The sequence below is a fragment of the Sminthopsis crassicaudata genome, chromosome 3, assembly GCF_048593235.1.
Source record: "Sminthopsis crassicaudata isolate SCR6 chromosome 3, ASM4859323v1, whole genome shotgun sequence".
Lineage (NCBI taxonomy): Eukaryota > Metazoa > Chordata > Mammalia > Dasyuromorphia > Dasyuridae > Sminthopsis > Sminthopsis crassicaudata.
The window spans coordinates 172,997,037-173,010,600 of NC_133619.1; the positions used below are offsets into that span (position 1 = coordinate 172,997,037).

Here is a 13,564-nt window from a genome sequence, read left to right on the forward strand (position 1 = left end):
TTATCAATCTAGGTTTTCAGATCTGTAAATTCCTTTTCTGTGCCACCACTAGTCCTCATTTAACTTTGTATTCTTGTGCTCAATCCAAAGGGGTTGCAGGGGAGCTCTATTTGACTCCCTGTACCCCGAACCTACCACTAGATCTCAATTAAACCTAATTTCATTCTAAACCTCATTAGCAGCATTGTGGTCTTAATTTGTTTTTAATTCTTTTACTAGTTAGTATAGCACAGGATTTTCTTTGACAATAGCATCTTTAGGGAACAAGTTGTTTTTAAAGGATAGGATTAAATTTGTTGGGAAGGAATTTGTAGTACTTTATCAACTTTTTTTTTTTTTTTTTTTTTTTTTGGTAAACAGAACCAGCCAAAAGTTTAAAAGTAAACCAGTCTTGTTTTTGGCTTCCTAACTTCTTTCTCTTTTTATAACACCTTCTACAATCAGTGTTTTCAAATTCTGGTTGTGCTCTCCCTCATTAAAACTTTTGCTTTATAATTCTGAAACATCTCACAAAAATGAGCATTTTTGTAAATACAACAGAACAGAAAAAAAGGACTGATTTCTTTTTGGCCTACTCTAATTTTTAGAGTCCATTACTTAAGTAACATTTACCACTTTCCCTTCTAAGCTATACTTCCAATTCTTTTCTCAAGAGCTTTATAATATTTTTATTACTTGTATCATTTCCCCTAGGTTTTCATAAAGTCATTGTGAAAAATCCTTTTTTCCCTTTTTGGGTCTCAGCTTTCTATTGTTAAAAAGTTACTTTTTCTTTTAAATTCAATTTTGGGGCATGTCTAGGTCTATAATAGTTTATTACAATAAGCATTGGCTTCAATTTACGCAAATCCCCAGCCTTAATTTCTGAACCTGGGGCTCTGTGCCAAGCTTCACCCCATCCTGAAGTAATAAGTTTGTTTTGGACAGATTGGTCAACTCTGGTAACTTCTGTCTCCTAACAATCTTAATGGTTCGTAGCACTAAGTCTTCTAGGCTCTCTACTATGTGTCAGGGCTGGGTGCTGCCAGGTGTCATGGAACCCCTGTGCCTGGGATATTGTTCATCCCTGCTGCAGATCTGAGTAACTTCCAAAGTCCACAAGGTACATTTCTGACCTCCTTGAGCTAAAAGGAGCTCTTTACTTTTTCTACTTGAGGGAAACGTGTGCACATATACTCTTCACTGACATTAACTTTGCTAGAGATCCCTTTTTCTCTAGCCAAAGGACTTCTAGCTGACTTCTGGGTTGGAAGAAGTTACATTTTATTGGCTATATTGATCATTATTTCATCTGGTTTAGCTTTTTACTTTGGGGGGGGGGTTCATTTTTAGAGAATTACTATAATGTAATATACACATGATTATGCAAGTACTTCTCGTACTCTGAATTAATTATTCTGAAAAGACCTTATTAAATATGGTTCATACCTATGAAGGTCTATTCAATGCAAAACAGAGTTCTTGTAGAGTTAATGGATTGTGGTTTGGGGACAAAAGCCCTATACATATATTTTAAAATTCTGTCTTGAGATTTTAAGAAAAGGTATAATGAAAATCCCCTTTCTCCCATATTTTAACTCTTGGGAGGGAACAGAATCCACACTGAATACTCAGAAAGTAAATATTGCTAATTATAAAACTCAAAAGGTTTAGTTTTATGTGTAATAACTCTCTCATGGATTTATGATACTTTTCTACTAGACATAATTTTTGCAACTAGAGGCATAAATAGGTTTAATTAAAAGTCCTAATTAACCAGAATTAGTAATATGCTATACTATGTTACATTTAAAAAAAAAAAAAAATTTTAATAGATTTGTTTGTTTTTCTCCTAAACCAATCACTATTACTTTTTTGGTGAGATTTGTTTAACTAGAATCTTTTTAAAGCTAGATGAGAGAAGAAAATTGTAACCTGAGCTTCAGAGTCTTTATCAAATTATCTAAACTACTCTTTTAAATGTTATGTTAACACAAGAATATTCCATGTATAAAGTTATTTAGCTAAATAATTTTACAGTAATCTTAATATATTATGACTAAATCTCACCCTGAATTCAGAATTTATTCTTTTTTCATTCCCATCTTCCACCCAGTTTCTAGGCATTTCGTTATAGTGGTGGAGTCAAGTTTGAGATTTTTATTTCATAATAAGTATAATTATAATTCTCTAAATATAACAGTATTAAAGAGAAATGTCAAAGAATTTATAACAAAAATTCATTGATAATCTGCTTCTGAAAACAAAGGAAAAAGAACAAAAAACCACATCTTTAGTGTTTAATTTTGAACCCAGATTCTCCCAGGCTACGTCACTAACTCATAGTTTTTTCTCCTTCTTTTGAAAAGAAGGGAAGTATGAGGAATGCCTAAACTTCATTTCTTCTTATCCTTCCCTTCCTAGTTCTTGTCTTTGAATTCCATACTTTTCCATTATTCATTTCTTCGACAGAGGATTTACTCCTTACTTAGCAATGGAATGTCCACTCTTTGGAAAAGTGTTGAAATTCAGCTGGAAATTGTCATCTCTAGAAAAATATAAACTATAGGCTAGAGGAATACTAAAGAAATTTAGCATTTCCTCTCATTCTAAAATACAACAAAATTTTCATTTGTTTACTAATTTATCTTGATCCAAACACATTGTCAAGATCCCATGGCCCTGCTTTTTATAATCTTGGTATGTTCCTTAAAATATTGTTTGTTTGTTTTTTTAAGAATGTTATTGTCTAAAATTTTGGCTACTCAGAAACAAGTATCAGATTTTGTAGATTGTTGATGAGGAACTGTTCTTTCTGACATTAGTTCCACAAAAATACAATCATATTTGAAACAATAATGTTAGATTATATAAACTTGACATTCAGCCTTAACATGCCTTGCTGAAAATTTTTGACATTTGAAAACCAGCATTTAGCAATGTACTTACTACATATTTCTTGGTCCAACATGATTCTAGGAGTTTTAAATGACACCAAGAGATCCAATCTGGCAGATTCCTAGAGAGTTGTAACTATCTCATGGATAGTTAAAATAATTGTTTCAAGGCCCACCATGGTAGTACCTGCAATTGTGAGAGGTGGGGATATAGTGGTACATAAAAGAACACACATAAGGAAAATAGGTGACTTTTTAGTCACTTTTAGCTTTTGACTTACTCTTTGTTTTCCCTAAATCTTGGTACCAATTACATGTTAAAATGCCTTATATGACCTCAAATTTAAAACTGAAACAAAGACTTTTAATTTCTTGTTACAAAACAATAATGTTCATTTCTTAGGTCTATAAAGATTCATTTGAGCAGAAATTTTTGGAAGAGACTAATTGTTTATATGCTGCAGAAGGCCAAAGACTTATGCAAGAAAGAGAGGTAAAAACATTAAATATAACCATACTATTTTTGTTTCATTTCAGTATTAATGATTTTAATTTTAGTATATGTACATTTGCTGACACATACTTTTGTAACTTTTCTTAAAGCCATATTTAGGTAAAATAGGATTTTTGTCTTTAGCTAAAAATAAAAATAAGATGGGTCAGCTAGGAGGCGCAGTGAATAGAGTACCAGCCCTGAAGACAGGAGGACCTGACTTCAAATCTGTCTCAGATAATGCTTCCTAGCAGGGCAAATCACTTAATCTCATTTGCCTCAGTTTCCTCATCTGTAAAATGAGCTGGAGAAGGAAATGGCAAACCATTCCTGTTCCTTTGTAAAGTAAACTCCAAATGGGATCATGAAGAGTTGGATCCGATTGAAATAATTCAACAACAATAAAAAATGGTGAATATTAAGGGTGAAATAGATGCTTCTACAGATATGTGAGGGAAAGAGTCATTAGATCAAAGATGTGGAGTTGGATGAGACCTCCAAAGCCATAATTCCTTCTTTAGCTGAGGCTTTACATGTGACTTAGCCTTTATTATAAATAAAGTAAATATTTAGAGGTAGAATTTGAAACCAGGTCCAATGATTCAGTGCTCTTTCCATACACTTTATGAATTGAAATTCAACAACAATTGTAACATAAGCTAAAAATTAGGAATTTTCCCACAAAATATTTTTAGAAATAGAACATCTGTATTGGAAAGGGCTTTACAGGTTATCTAATTCAGCGTCTCCCCTTTTCTATATGATGAGAAAGAGTCATCTTGCTAATTAGTGGCAGAGCTGGCCCAAGAGATGTGGTCTTCTGAATTTCAGCCAATGTTAGTTTTCCACACTCTGCTAATTTCCTGATAGAGTTCTTTGCATATGGCTTGATTAATAAGCACGTCTTTTGAACTTTTCTCCAAAATAGCACTTATGTAGTTGCCATAGACTATGTGGTTTTTTTCTCCTCATTTGACCAAGACATTCCAGAACAGAACTTTGCCTCCTCTCTAGCTACCAAGGAATAAAGTTGTTGCCCTTAAAGAGCAACATTTAAGGTGGTTTCCCTGTGAGAAGCTTTGGAATAGAGAAGTCTCACGCTACTTTACAGAGTCTCTTTATTAGCATCGCATCAAATCAAATATTGAATGGGGTACGAAGCATATTATTTAAGTCTTATATCTTCTAAATTTATAAATTGTTCGTCAACACATAAACAAATGAGTTTTCCAGATATGAGAAGTTCATAGAACCTCACTAAAAAAGAGGATATAGATCATAATGCCAAGTGACTTTGACTTTTAGCATCCTGCCCATTACCTGATTCATTTCAGCCATTGTTGGAGGACAGTGCAAAAAAAAAAAAGTAGCAAAACTTTTCCTCAAAATGGATTTTAATGATTAAGCCAAGAATGAAACTATTGGCAGTAAAAATGAATTTTGAAGGGAGGAGGGTTGAGAGGAATGTGTGAAAGTGAGAGAAAATAAATCTTGTTAACTGAAAAATAAAATTGAAAATGTATTGAATTTGGAGTCAAAAAACCTGTGTTCAAATCATGACTTAATCTATGTTACTTTGGATATGACTCTTGAGCCCCATTCCTTGACCTCATCTAGGAAATAAGCAAGTTGTGTTAGGCTTCTTACTGCTCCAATTCTAGCATCTTGGTATTTTGTTCCTAAGCCTAATTGCTGAATACATTTTGAGGAAAATGATATACTTTTTTAACTATATATATATATATATATATTTTTAACTATATTTAACTATATTTTAGAAAAAAATGGTCATAGAATGGTGATTTTAGTATTGTCATTGATCTCTTGGCATTTTTTTTTTCATTTGAAAGGTTCCAGAATATCTTAACCATGTAAACAAACGTTTAGAAGAAGAAGGAGACAGAGTAATAACATATTTAGATCACAGCACACAGTGAGTACTATTTACTTTGTCTAATTTTACCATAGTTAAAACTTTCTTTTGGTGTATTGATTTTGAGTGGTGGTGGTGGTGGTGGTACAATCTTGTATAAGTCACATTAACATTTATGAAACATTCACAAGGCAAATCTTCACTCAGTGTTATGTCCTAATGAGGTGAAATTTATTTTTAAGGAATCAGCAAGTTGGGTATTAGTATGAAGGGAGCCATTTGAATTTATACACTTGGAATAACTACCTGCTCTGCCTAATAGGAATTTCCTATTTTCAAGAAAATTAATTCAGGCTGAGCTATTTAAAAGTGTTAAACAAAAAGAGATCAAGTTATTATTGATGGAACTCAGTTGGAATTTATCAGATATTGAATATTTTAGAGTTTAATTAGGTGCACCTCAAATATTGAATCTTCAGTTCCATATTTACTCACATTAATTCCTCCATTCCTTTTAGAAGAAAAAAACAATTTTGGTCTCCTCAATTCACTCAGATTGGAAGTAAAGAAGTTACTCAAAAAGTTTGATTCTACTACTGCCCAATATTGAAACCTTATTCTGACTTAGACCAGTACATATCCTCTGGCAACCTGGTGGTTCCTTGCTCTCATATTGATACTGAACATGATTTGGCATCTCCACCACATAATGCAGTATAGCTTAGATCTCCCTAGTCCAGAAGTTCTACCAGCCCCAATCACTCAGGTAGTACCAGATAAGTATCATGCTGCCTGATTTTGCCACTTTTTAATCTAATGTTTTCATCTTAAAATAATTTGCTGGGTAGGTAGAAGATAGAGAGAATTAATGTAAACCTCCTTCTATCTATGTCTTTGAGTTCAGTGAGTAAAACAAATGTAACTAACTGAGTGCCTGCAGTCATGATGTAAATCTTTTATTCTCATGGGACTTTAGTTTTCTATTTTTGATCTAATGCACCACCCCTCTTTAATTTTATTGCATTGTTTAATCTACCTATTCCCACCAAGTTATTCAACTTAATTTACTTTTTTTTTTTTTTTTCAATTCTGTTTTATAGGGCCTTATTTTTTATTTCTTCTTTTTGTAAATGTCATTAGGGTAAATCTTCTAACATTCCAAATCTTCTGAGAAATCAAACTGAAGTTTCCTCATCTATCCCATTTTTATGTTACTACCTTTGTAGAGTATTCCTTTATGTTTTCTTCTGTGCTTTTAGAAAAATTGATCCCTGAAAGAGAAGCAGTGTTGGATCCTTTTCTCTTCTAGAGCAGGAGACTCTCCCATTTCAGGTCCTTTCATCTCAGTCCCTCTCCTTCATTGCTTTTGTCTTACTCTAGATAACTGTCAATCATAAAAGAACAAAGAAATGATTATCCCTTTATTATCATACACCTATGAATTTGTAGACCTGCATTATTTTTTCTCTCATTTGTCTCCTTTTTCCCATTTGTACTCCATCACTGTTAGTCCCTCACACAGAATTTTAGTCTGAGACTTATTAATTCATTTATTAATTCTCCTAGTTTTTTAGTTTCCCTTAAATCTTTTGTCCCTGAATCTATTTTGTTCTTTGATACTGTTTAACTCCACAGTTGAATTTGTTTAAAAATAAAAACAATAAATTAAAGAAATGAATGAATTTGTTATTCTTTTCATTTTCTTTTCCCAGTCACTTTTTCAAAAATCAAGAATGCTGTCTTTAGTTATAGAATTGATTTGTCTCATTACAGATACATTGGGTACTTATTTCTGAGCAGCATTCTGTAAAGGAAAAAATGACAGATTAAAAGCCATTGGCCGTTTACTAGCTTTGTGACTTGGGACAATTCACTTATCTAATTAAAATGATAACTTGGGGCAGCTAAATACCACAGTGGATAGAGCACTAGCTGTGAAGCCAGGAGAAGCTGAGTTCAAATCTGGCCTCACACACTTAATTATTCCTAGCTGAGTGACCCTGGGTAAGTCACTTAACCCCAATTGCCTCAGCAATAGATAGATAGATAGATAGATAGATAGATAGATAGATAGATAGATAGATAGATAGATAGATAGATGAATGGATGAATGAATAAATAAATAAATAAATAAATAAAAGGAATTTGCTGGGCTGTTGTGAGGATCAAATAGGATAATGTAGGTAAAATACCTTGTAACTTTAAGAAACAATATGTAGGGCATGTGAAATGAGAAACAGAAAAAAATTATGATTGGTCACAATTTCTTTTACCTTCTCTTTACTGGAAAAAAATTAATAGTTATAGAAACATATAGCACTTTAAAGTTTGCAAAGGGCTTACAAATGTTATCTCACTTGATCCTCACAAAACCCTGGGACGGTGGATGCTGCCATTTTATGAAACTAAGGCTGAGGTTATGAATTACCCAAGATCCTACAATTAGCAATTATATGAGGTTGGATTTGAACTTGGATCTTCCTGACACCAGGTGTTGTGTGGAATGATAAAATTGAGCAGTAATCTAATAGAAGGAACAACTCAGAGGATCCATTGTGTCTCAAAGGTATCTGGTAGAGTCCTTGAAATTAGAGATAGAAAATGTTTTCTCCTGTTAGAATTCTATCTTGTGAAAAAAGGAGCATGAAAATGTCTTTGTAGCACACAGAGTACAACTGCTTCTGGCAGAGAGCTCTTTTTAAGGATTCTGTAATCTCAACAAAAAAACTATTTTTTGTCCAGAAAACTGACAGAAACCTACAATTTCAATCTTTTGTGCATAGTTGTGGCTAAAAGATTGAAATTGGAATTAAAACAGATGTAGAAGGAGAATCCTTCTGAGTTGGAATGCTGGCTGCTTCCTCGAGAAGTTTCTCAAAATCTTTTTTCTGGTATTGACTATATAGACTCATAGAATTATATCCATAATAGAAAAAATTTTGGTGATATTGACAGGAAGACAGTTTTATTAGAATTCATATTCTTCACTGTCAGGAAATGGGTTTCTCAAATCTTTTTTTTTTTTTTCTGTTCCTAAGATACTTAGAAATTATAAATGTCAATACAATTTATAATGAAGTAGAGATTTTTGCATTATTGTTACTGAAATATAATTTATTACTGTGAATTAACAAAAACCTTCCTTTTGGTGTTATAGTTGAAATGTTTCTCTTATTCTTTTCTGAAGATTTGTTGAAAGGGCCACATTATTTTTTGTTCTTTTGACAATTATATAATTATTATAATTTTAATATAATCACAGTCAATTCTTTTAAAATACTTTTATTGTGGTTTCTTCATAAGTTAAGACTCTCCTTGTTAATAACTTGTTAGTTAAATATTTTAACATGTTTGTATATTGCCTATTGCCCTTACTATTTGCAGCTTTATGGTCTTTATTATTAATATTTAATTCCTCTTTCTATAATTATGAGGAATGTTGAGTAATAATTTTTAATGTATATCATTTGTGGATTGCTTATGTTTCAAGAACTAAAACAAAAAAATTTTTTTTAAATCTGTGGAATGCATTTTGATTTTTTTTTTTTAATGATTAAAAAATGACTGATCTTAACAGTATTTCAATCTTGATGAGCAAACAATTTTCATCATTACACATTTAAAATTTTCTGATTATTTGAGTTTGCTTATTTTTCGGTTCTATATTGATGGACATTTACTATATTTGCTTCAGTGATATAACATTCTACTCGTCACATGGAATTTAGCCTAGTGTATCAAAGCCATGTAATATTTTTGATCCCTTTCTTTTTGTTGTTGTTATTTTATATAGGAAACCACTAATTGCTTGTGTGGAGAAACAACTTTTAGGTGAACATTTAACAGCGATTCTACAGAAAGGTAAAATTTTCCATATAATAATAAATTATGTCCTTCATGCTCTGCATGTTTATTCATGAGTGAGACAGCTTGATGAAATGGAACTCTGATCTGTGAAATCATGATTCTAATTCTGATTTCAGTTTTGCTACTCCTATAAAAGTTAGGATCTTGATGTTCTTGTCTATAACATGAAGGACTAAATCTTTGATCTCTTTCTGTCCTGGTGATCCATGAATCAATCTTGAATATTTGGTCAACTCCTACTTTGTACCAAGTACTGTGATTGGTGCTGGGATACAAAGACAAAAATACACAAAAGAAAAAAGTAGTGGTTGATCTCAGAAAACTTAGATTTTATCCAAGAGATCACTGTAATTAACACAAGTAGGCATAATGTTTTTCATTTTATAAATACTAAACTTAGAATATAGTGATGGTTCCTGTCATAGATGGTTAAAATTGTGGGTCATAAGGAAAAAGAAAATCTCAGATTAAAATCTTGAGAGAAAATTGAAGAGAAAGATGGTATAACGCTTACTGGTAATTTGCACCAAATGATTTCTGTGTTAAAAGGTCTCAAGACACTTTCATTACCCCCTTTGAAATGTGATTAAGTTAAAAGGATATAATACAATTAATGGTACTGTGATCTAATTATTTCAGAGAAGTAAGATTGAAAAATAAGAATCTAATCCTTACATCAAAGTTATGGCCTAGAAAAACTAGAAATTAATTAAAAGTTAATAGTCATTGAAGAATAAAATGGTTTAAAAAGTAGATATTATTGGGATTTGTTATCCATGTGTCATATACTACAAGTTTAAATATTACTTGAGGTATGAAATATGGAATAAATTGGCTCACAGAAGTGCTTAATTCTTGGGTTTCTTAGTAAAGATTTATATGACTGCTTGATAGGATAAAAATACAGAGACTATTCTGAAAACTACTTCTATGTTTAAAAAAAAGTTTTCATTTATTTGATATGAGGAAAGTAAACATTTAAAAATGTAACAACTATTAATTGGCCAAAAAAAAAAAAAATGTAATCTCTTACTAGTTGCTTATGTTTGAAAGAAATGTGGAATTGGAGAGGGAAATTATGTTCTTGTTCATTTTGGAGGGCAAGTGAGTTTTTATATCTAGATAATAATGTACACCTTTTTAAAAGTTGAGTTTAAAAGTTGGATTTAATAGCACTTGAGGCAGGAGCTGTAAGTTCTGATTTTAAAGTATTTAAATTACCAAAAAACAAAACAAAACAAAAAACAGAGAACCTGAGAATAGCTTTTGGGTAGTACTAAGAGTACAAAGTCTTGGTGGGGCTGAGGAAGAGGATATGTTTATTATAAGTGAAAAGCTCCTTGATATTTAGAAATAATTTTTTGTCTGTTTAAAATGATCTGTGGAATATCATTTTTCCCCCTGAGGCAATTGGGATTAAGTGACTTGCCCAGGGTCACACAGCTAGGAAGTATTAAGTGTCTGAGGCTATATTTGAACTCAGGTTCTCCTGACTTCAGGACCACTGCACCACCTAACTGCCCCTGAATTTCAGTTTTTAGAGTTGTAAACATGGTTTCTGATAAAAATTCAGTTATAGACTAAAGAAACAACTAATTGACAGCTATGTTTTGTTTTGTTTTTTTAAGTTGTTCCACAACTTTCCAAAAGAAGAATAAAATTATGTTTGATATTTGAATGAATACAGTTGGATAAGGTCCAGCTTGAAACCTTTTTATACTGAATTTGTTATAGCCAATAGTGTTCAAGTCTTCAACTAAGTATTACCATACTGATGACAAAATTTCCCTAGATTCCTAATTGGTTATTTTACATTATGGAATGATAACTAATTTTTAACTTTTAAATGCACAGTAATGTCTCACTAAAATGGACTACATTAATCATACTTCCATGGGAAAAAAATGGAAAAAATTTTGGTAACCCACCAGATTGATACTATCAGGCCTTAAACCCTGTTTGTATTCTACTGATCTTTTTCCTTTCATAATTTTTTTAATAAAGAAAAGTTATGTTTGTATTTTCTAAAGAATGGTAAGTAATAATAGACCAGAAAGAACATTTGATTGAACACAATATTTGGTTTTTAAAACAAGGATGCAGGTGTTCAAATCTCAGCTTTTGTTGGTTTTTGTTGTCTGTGATCTCGGATAGTCACAGTATCTCTGCACCTTGGTTGTCTAATATATTAAAGACCTTCAAAGGAGTCCTTCAGTTCTAAAATGTATGATTTTATGAATCTTTCAGGCTTCTGGAATGCCCTTTATTAATTGATGTTTCAGTGAAGTTAAGGATATCCCAGTGACTTATGTTATTCTGTCTATTATCACAAGGATACCAATTATCTTTTAGCCAGAGCAAACATGAATACTAAGCATTAATTGACATACTAACATAGGGATTAGTCATAATGTTGTATGTATTCCCAACATTTTTAATGTGTAGATTTACTGAGTGTAGCAAATGTATGTTTTTGTGTTTGATTTTTTGGTTGACAATGTTGTCTCATCTTGCCCAATTTGGAAGTAAAATAGCTACTCAGTCTCTATTCCAATGCTGATCATCTCAGAACTTTGGCCTGTTCTGTTTCCAATCTGAGAAACACTTGGGCAAACTGGCTCATTCTCCTGGGAGCTTGCCATATTGCAATTGAATTCAGTATGGATACCTGATTGACTCAACTTGCTGGAGCATAGAGCTTCTGAACAGAAAAGCCTTACCCTCCTTAGCAGCAGGAATTACAAATATGACTTTGTATACCCAGCTATAATCATGTCTTAAAATTTATTTTTCAATTTCATTTTAGGACTTGATAACTTGCTTGATGAAAACAGAGTGCCTGATCTCACACAGATGTACCAGTTGTTCAGTCGAGTAAAAGGAGGGCAACAGATACTCCTGCAGCACTGGAGTGAATACATCAAGGTATTCAGATAAGTATTGTAAGAAATGCTTGGCATTATTCTAAAATGAAATTCAGGCCTTAGGTTTGGATTTATATATATATACAATTACCTTTTTTTTTCTTTTTTTCTCTTCTCTCCTCACCCCCATCACCACCTCTCCCTAACCAGTTGACGGAAAAAAACAAAAATCTTATACAAACATTTGTAATCAAGAACAACAAATTTCTGTACTATGTCTAAAAGACATATGTGGTGTGATTCTTTTGTTGTTTGTTCATTTATCCAGCTGACTTCCTATTTGGATTTGGTGTTAGATCTGGACTCTACATACTGCTAAAATATAGATCTGGATGGATCTCATAGCTGCTTTAAAGAGTTATTGAATGTTATTTTAATTCAGGATTTCAGGGACAGTTCATACTAGGGATCTACAAACTTACATTGACTCTCAGAGTGTCTGTTCCAAGCAAAGTCTGATTGTTTCTTGCATTATCTGAGCCTTATAAGCTCCTGACCATGATCAGTCAACTAGAAATTCTGCTAGTTCAGAGAGAAAGAACTTCAGGCACTTTTTTGGTCCGGGATTCCTGCCCTGATTTTAACTCTGCAGGCTTGAGACTTAGCAAGAAGCTGCAAGTGAGACCCTGCTCTGTGCATGCTTGCTTCTGGATTTGCTTGTCTGTCTTTCTTTTTTTTTTTTTCCTGAGGCTGGGGTTAAGTGACTTGCCCAGGGTCACACAGCTAGGTAGTGTAGTGTTAAGTGTCTGAGACCAGATTTGAACTCGGGTCCTCCTGAATTCAAGGTTGGTGCTCTATCTGCTGCCCCCCCCCCCAAGCTGCCCCCTGCTTGTCTTTCAAGATAATTCCCAGGGGCTTTCTCAAGGCCAGATCATCACCTTACTTTGTACTGACTTTGTGACTTAGAAATGGTGTGTAGGCAACAAAGCTGTGAGTTTAATACCTGTTCACAATTCTGAGTCTGCTTTTTGAGTCTGGGACCTACTTTTGGTGCCTAAAGCTGGAATGTTGCATGTACACCCTACTTCTGGATAGAACATGTTCCTCAATATTCACAGACATCTTTAGCTGTCTCTAGTCTGACCTGACTTTTTCTTGAATTTCCCTATCAAGATTTTGTCTACAGTTTTTAAAAATTTTTGCAGAAATTTTTTAAGTGGGAGCTCACTGTACTGTTTTCTGCTACTTCACTATCTTAGCTGCTTCTCTTAATTTTCAGAATTGTTAATTTTTACTCTGTTTTAATCTTCAAGTTTGATGTTAAGTACTATATACAGTGATACATCTTAAGATGACATTGCAAATTAAAAAGAATTAGGGGTTGTGCTTATGCCATATATAAAGACTATTCTTTGTGGCTTCCATTCTGTTGGGTTTTTTGTTTTTTTTTAAGACATAAGACATTTTGTAATTCCACTTTTAAAACTTACAGTGTCTTATGCTTACTTTTTTTTTTCCCCCCAGATAGACCAGTGTACAATGACACTTAACATAATTAGAATATGAAAAAAGACTAGATATGAGGGAGAAG

At 32.7% G+C, this 13,564-nt stretch overlaps 1 protein-coding gene across 1 annotated transcript in view; it reads left to right on the forward strand.

Annotated features, from left to right (window-relative positions):
* CUL4A (cullin 4A) overlaps positions 1–13,564 on the forward strand; it is a 59,304-nt gene that overhangs the window by 30,942 nt on the left and 14,798 nt on the right. The window contains exons 7-10 of the mRNA XM_074299568.1: positions 3,280–3,369; positions 5,220–5,302; positions 9,036–9,103; positions 11,916–12,034. Of these exons, the coding sequence (XP_074155669.1) occupies positions 3,280–3,369; positions 5,220–5,302; positions 9,036–9,103; positions 11,916–12,034 (360 nt within the window). The remainder of the gene's footprint in view (positions 1–3,279; positions 3,370–5,219; positions 5,303–9,035; positions 9,104–11,915; positions 12,035–13,564) is intronic.